The sequence below is a fragment of the Anneissia japonica genome, unplaced genomic scaffold, assembly GCF_011630105.1.
Source record: "Anneissia japonica isolate Jap-2015-1 unplaced genomic scaffold, ASM1163010v1 scaffold287916_len461452_cov168, whole genome shotgun sequence".
Lineage (NCBI taxonomy): Eukaryota > Metazoa > Echinodermata > Crinoidea > Comatulida > Comatulidae > Anneissia > Anneissia japonica.
Genome location: NW_022690767.1, coordinates 165,139 through 171,377, shown reverse-complemented (window position 1 = coordinate 171,377; position 6,239 = coordinate 165,139). Strand labels below are relative to the sequence as shown.

At 35.0% G+C, this 6,239-nt stretch overlaps 1 protein-coding gene across 1 annotated transcript in view; it reads right to left on the bottom strand.

Annotated features, from left to right (window-relative positions):
* Positions 1-3,734, bottom strand: part of LOC117099954 (general transcription factor 3C polypeptide 3-like) — a 5,906-nt gene extending 2,172 nt beyond the window's left edge. The window contains exons 1-4 of the mRNA XM_033239487.1: positions 3,525-3,734; positions 2,592-3,089; positions 1,836-1,914; positions 1,498-1,622 (exon numbers count right to left, since the gene is read on the bottom strand). Coding sequence (XP_033095378.1) covers positions 1,498-1,622; positions 1,836-1,914; positions 2,592-2,651 — 264 coding nt within the window. The 5' untranslated portion in view covers positions 2,652-3,089; positions 3,525-3,734. The remainder of the gene's footprint in view (positions 1-1,497; positions 1,623-1,835; positions 1,915-2,591; positions 3,090-3,524) is intronic.
* Positions 3,735-6,239: the final 2,505 nt, after the last annotated feature.

Genomic DNA, 6,239 nt, shown 5'->3' with positions numbered 1-6,239 from the left:
ATATATATATTCTTAACTATGATGCTCACAATGTTGTATATATGTTATTCTGCAATATTTGTGATGATGGTCATTATTTTGGGCGAAACTGGCGTTGATTTTCGGTCTAGATTTAATATCCACAAATCTTCTATCCGACACAATCGCACAGGTTTTCCTGTAGCAAAACACATAACTCTCCCAACCATTCTCTCAGCAACCTACGGTGTGCCCTCATATCCACTAATTTCTTCTCCCTCAACAAACGTAGACTCATGGAACTCAAACTAATTATCAGACACAAAACACACGTATCTGGTTTAAACAAGGATCTTGGTATCCTTAGTGGGTTCTCGTTTTTTAAGGCATAACTTTTCATTTCGATCCGTTTCTGTAGTTACCCGACTTTATTTTATTTTATATTTTATTTTTTGGAATTTACTCATTACTATTATTATTAGTTCCTATGCATGTAATGCAATAGGAACTATTGTAATCACTTTCACATTTCTTTTGTTTTTTATTGTGTGTAGTATGTGTTACGTGATGGCCCGTTTGGCCGCCCATAGTTGTGAGGTGACATTCCTCGTACGTTGAGGTACGCTGTTGTTGTTCAATAAAGATGATGGCTGAACAATGAGCTTGTGTGTAGCCTGACTGTATTGTTTACATATGAGTGTCTCCATCACGATACACCTGGGATTAGAAGGCAAGTATCCTAACCACCAAGCAATTCAGCTTCACTCCATCAACATTGCAGGATTTGAACCCAGGACACTAGGATTGGAAGGCAAGCACCTTAACCACCAAGCTACAGCTCCATTCCATCAACATTGCAGGATTTGAACCCAGGACCCTGGGATTGGAAGGCAAGCACCTTAACCACTAAGCTACAGCTCCACTCCATCAACATGGCAGGATTTGAAACCAGGACCCTGGGATTGGAAGGCAAGCATCCTACCCACCAAGCAATTCAGCTTAACTCCATCAAAATTCCTGGATTTGAACCCAGGACCCTGGGATTGGAAGGCAAGCATCCTACCCACCAAAGTGACAAATGCAATCAAAATACATTAGAAATAATTATACAAAAGCTTAAAATTACAAACTACCAAATTTAAATAAAAAAAGCAAAAATTTAATTTTAAACAGGATTTAAAAAAAGAAGCAATTGAACAATGCCAACATACCAATCAATAGATCAATAAATTGATCGATCAATAAATTAATAAATTGACAAATTATTTAATAAATTAAATTAATCAAACAATCAATAATCTACCAAGTAACAAATCCATAAATCAAAAACCTGTAATTAACTAATATTAACTCAAATTAATAAGTTGTTGAAACTAACATTTTTCACCATTACTTTGAAATACTGAACCATGATGTCTTGTACCACATTTTCAAAGTTTGTCTCGTACTACATATTGCTGGGCAACAAAGTTAAAGATGAAATACTTTTATCAAATTTTAATAATTTTTATTTAACAGTAATTTTGTATAGCATCTCACCTGCATTATCAACATATGTCGCTTCGTAGGAAACTTTTGGCAAGCAATATGAAGGAATGTTAGAGCAATGAAGAGGTTTGTCATGGCAGAGTCTGGATCCATTTTGTACCCTCGCACATATTCACCTAAAATAGGAAGAAAGCTAGTTGAGATGCTAGTTGCCATACTGTGAAACCTTGACAAGATGAGCTTCTTCTCGATATTAAGGGCTTCTATTGGAGGTTTTACAGCAGTTAATAATAATTATTATTTAATAATAAGCAAAGGAATATTATTATTAATTATTTGATTTATGAAATTAATTATTATTAAGGTTTCTAAATGTGGCATGAAATTACCTAGTGCATACTTGTAACTTCCCCTATGAAATGCATGATGACCATTCAACAGGGCAAGAGCAAAGCTGTCAGGGTATTTCTGTAAATCAATTAAACTTAATATTATATTAAATAAACAAGACTCTGACATAATGAAGTATTTATCTACAAGTGAAGTTAAGAATAAATTACAATCTGGATGTGCACTGAATTTAAGTACAGTTGAACTTGCCTAAATTGAATCCAGAATGGCAGTGAAAAATTGTTCGACTTACAGATTGTTAATTAAATGAAAACACAAAAAAGTTGGCATGTAAAATTAGATCAACTTAAAAATTATCCAAGTAAGGCAGAGTTGATTCAGGCAAGTTTAAATGCTTCAAAAATTGACAAGGCCATTTATTCCATATTTCACTGTTATTCATGCATAAGCAGGAATAAAAATATAATAAAAAGAGACACAGTAACAAGTTACAAGAAATCCTAATTAATATGTACATTTTAATGATGTAATTATCCAATCAGAAAGAAGTTTGTATCATGATAAGAAAGTATGACAGAGTTGCAAATCTAGATTAGAAAAAGTTATCAATGTGGGTGCATGCTTCCCTGCGGCTGTCACAGGTCTCCAGCCTAGTTTTTCCTAGTTACTAAACTAAGAAAAATAGGGACAATTTATAATTTACGTTACTTATGAATGCATGGTGCAAGCCGTATTAAAATGTACAAGAGTGATGTCAATTAAATTATAAATATTGGACGTTCCTCCTCACTTACCCCTATTGTAAGACGAAGACAAAACCGCATCAAGAACTTCATGTCATGATGTTGGGCCATTATCAATCCCAGCAGATTCCAGGGCTGCGTGTAGTCGCCATCTAGAATAATACCCACTGATTAAACAATATATCAAACCATCTGTAATTATCTTCGCGTGGTTACTATCGTAGTTAATAACAAATGATGATCATTATTGTGATTACTATCATGTGATTATATTATTCATGATGATGCTTGTCTTATGAAATATCATGTGATAATAGGCGCAGATGATGGGGGACATGTTCCCCTCCTCACTTTTTGACTGCAGTGTAATGTAATTTCCTATATCAAGAAGATGCCTGAAAATAATTCTTCAGTAGGTAAGTAATAATGTTATTATTATTGAATGATTATCATTGCTAAACCTTTCTGCAGGCATTTGTTAGATACCAGTTTGATTTTTGGTTGAGAAAATCACCACTGAGATTCGCTGCAAATATCATCATCAATTTCCTGTAAAATAAAACAACATGGATATAAATTTTTGTTTAGATTTATATAAAAGGTAAAGGTAGGACAATAACCCATAACTTTCATTGTGCTGAATTACATATGGGCGTGGTCCGTGATTAACTAGCTGCCGTAAAGAGGCGCTTCTTGGTAGATATTCACATCATTCCGCAACGACGGGGGCAGAAATGAAGCATAACATCGGGGTTAAACCCCCTATTCTTCCGAAATATGCAATGGGTTCTTTCGTCTTGTTACTGTTCCAGGTACCGATAATATACAGATTTACTTTATTATAAAGTACAAGTTATGTTTTATAAAGAAGTAGTATAGTAAATCATGTTTTCAACGCATCAAACTGACTTTAATATGGTAACTAATTAAACAATGCTAGTCCAGTGAATTAGTACTGGTACTACTGCACTGTAATGCATATACCTATTTTAATACACTACTTAGATAGGCTTTTCTTTTTCCATCTTGATTTCCGAGGTAAAAAATATTTTTCAATTTTATTTTTCAACCATATAGTGGTGTAGACTAGTCTTTTAAGAACATTTTGCTGGAAAAATTTTTTATCGATGATAAAGAAGTGATGATAGCCTATCTTGTCAGTCGCTTTGGCAATGGCGCTAAGCCCCGCCCCTTCGACCTTGCGTAAGGAAAGAAGAGGTTCTTTCTGGATGTTGGCAAAGATATACTAGAAATCAAAGATACTAGAAATACAAGATAGAGTACTCGCATTGTAAAAATGAGGCGGAAGTCGTGCCCAACGTAGGCGGCGCCCTTCTTTTTAACCATGCAAGTTTCCTATACTTCGTGCCCAACGTACAGGGCGCCCTTTCTGTTGCTAAGTATATCCAGACGCAAAAGGCGCCCTTCCTTTTCCACTTATGGAGAAAAACTTTTTCACTAAGAGTGCGTCCGGCCATGCGATTCTGCGCTGTATTGTTGTTTTATTCTTTACTGATTCATGATTATGCTTTAATTGTTTTGTGTATTATTTGGATAATAGCCACGATTTCTACCGCCACCAAGGAGGTTATGTATTCACCGATGTCACTGTCTGGGTGTCTATTCCAGTTTGTATAAATTTATATCTAGTATCTTTGTTGAGAATTGATAATAAATTACGCGACGACTTGGTAACGAAAGTTTGGAACAAGTTTTTTTAGATCCAGCTGTAGGGGGCGTCCCATTTTTCGTATTCCCACCATGCATTTCGGTGGAACACTTTTTTTTTTGTTTTTTTTTAGTATCTTTGGGAGAACTCTATCTTGTATTTCTGGTATCTTTGATGTTGGTTAGCATAGGTGTGTGATGAGTTGAATATTAGAAGGTAAATTATTACTAATTTGCTAAAGGATTATTTACCGGGTTATTTATTTATAACTATCATCATATTATGGAATCATAATATGTACAGCTAGTTCAAGGTATTCTTGAATAGTTTATTCTTTAAGGTGTATATCCTCCGGTCACCTATCCTCCTCCTCCTAGGTCGGAGGTGAAGTAAAACGTAGCAGAAAAACACTTTGTTAAACCATGGAGGAAGGAAATTTAAATTTCCTTCCTCCATGGTTAAACGCCCACCATTGTTAAACAAATTACCGTTGATTGTTACACAAAAGTATTATTTCTGACTACAGGTCTAGTTAAGAAGTATTATAATGTCAGATTTTGATTGTGATTAGTGGGGATTAGGCTAGGCCGCTAGGTATGTTAAGAAAAAAATCATCTTGTTTGGATATAATTATTGATTAAACTGGCGTCAAAAGGTCCTACATTCAAACATTATAAACAGAGTTTATTTGATTGAAATCGTGCTACTACTAGGCCCTAGGCCTAGTTAATTTTCAATAATTGTTTAAAAATTTTATTTTTCAGGAATTATGGTATAATAATATTAATAATAGGGATTAGCATAATAGAGGCAAAAAAAAATTTTTTCCAAAAAATAAGTTCGGCATTTAAAAAAAATTTTGTTCAAAAGTCTTTCTTTCAAACAAGTATAAATTCCAGAAATATTACTTCCAAAATTAACATTTAGAACATAAAATATAAAACAGACATGTATTTTTATCAAAGGCCATAGATGCACACATAAAACAAGCCCGTAGCCAGGGGGGTTCGTAGGGTTCGAACGAATCTCCCTTTTTCCTGAAGTGCCCTTTTTTGACTAAAAGTAAAGTGCTAGCCTCTACAACACAAGAAAGTTTTCCTTTTCACCCCAAACAAGTAAGGCCTAGCTAAGCTGATGATTAATATTGGCCCCCGTCTCCCAGACTGGCGTGCCTGCTTCGCTCGCAAGTGCCCTTTTATCTAAAAAAGAACCCCCCCTCTTTAATTTCTGGCTACGGGCTTGTAAAATCGGTAAAGTAGAAGGCATAATTTTGAGAACCGCGCATGACAATGATATATGCATGCAACAACAGTTCTCTCGCCCTGAGCTGTTAAGCCACTACCAGTTCTAGGTCTAGCCTACTCTTAACTACTCTTCAACTGTGGTTGGTTGAATCAAAAATAATATTCATTTGCCTTACGGTATATTGGACAAAAAAAAATGCAGGCTTAGGTTTAGCCATCGCTTTAAAGCCAATATATAGCTAGACATTTTAGTATCCGTTACGGTTTTATTTTAGGCCAGCTTTCATGAACAAAATTTTTTTCATATTTTTCTAGAAGTTTACTTTGTATTACATAGATGGCGCTTGTTTGGACATTTTCCATAGCCATAGTATGGTTTTGCTTGACCTGCCCGTGCGTGATCGTGTGGATGGATACACATATTTTTTACGTTTCTAAACTGATTTATTTTTGTTAAATTTATTTCAGTATACACTTGGTTAGTATTTATTCTGTCATTGCTTTGAATATTTTTTGTTTGGCTAGTGTGCCATCTTCTATTATGCTGCCTATGTGTCCTTAGGCCTAGGGTTTTCAGGGACTGCAGTTTGAGGCCTAAAAAAAAAACAAAAAAAAAACCGACCAACTATTAAACTTTAAAAATTGTCTTATGTATTTACTTTAAATTACCTGCTTCGAAGCCATAAACCTACGTCCACCACAGCCCCACCGTGGTTGGGACTGAGGTGGAAAAAATTGAGGAAATAGTACTGTTCCTCTAGATGGCCGGAAAAGACACTTTTATAT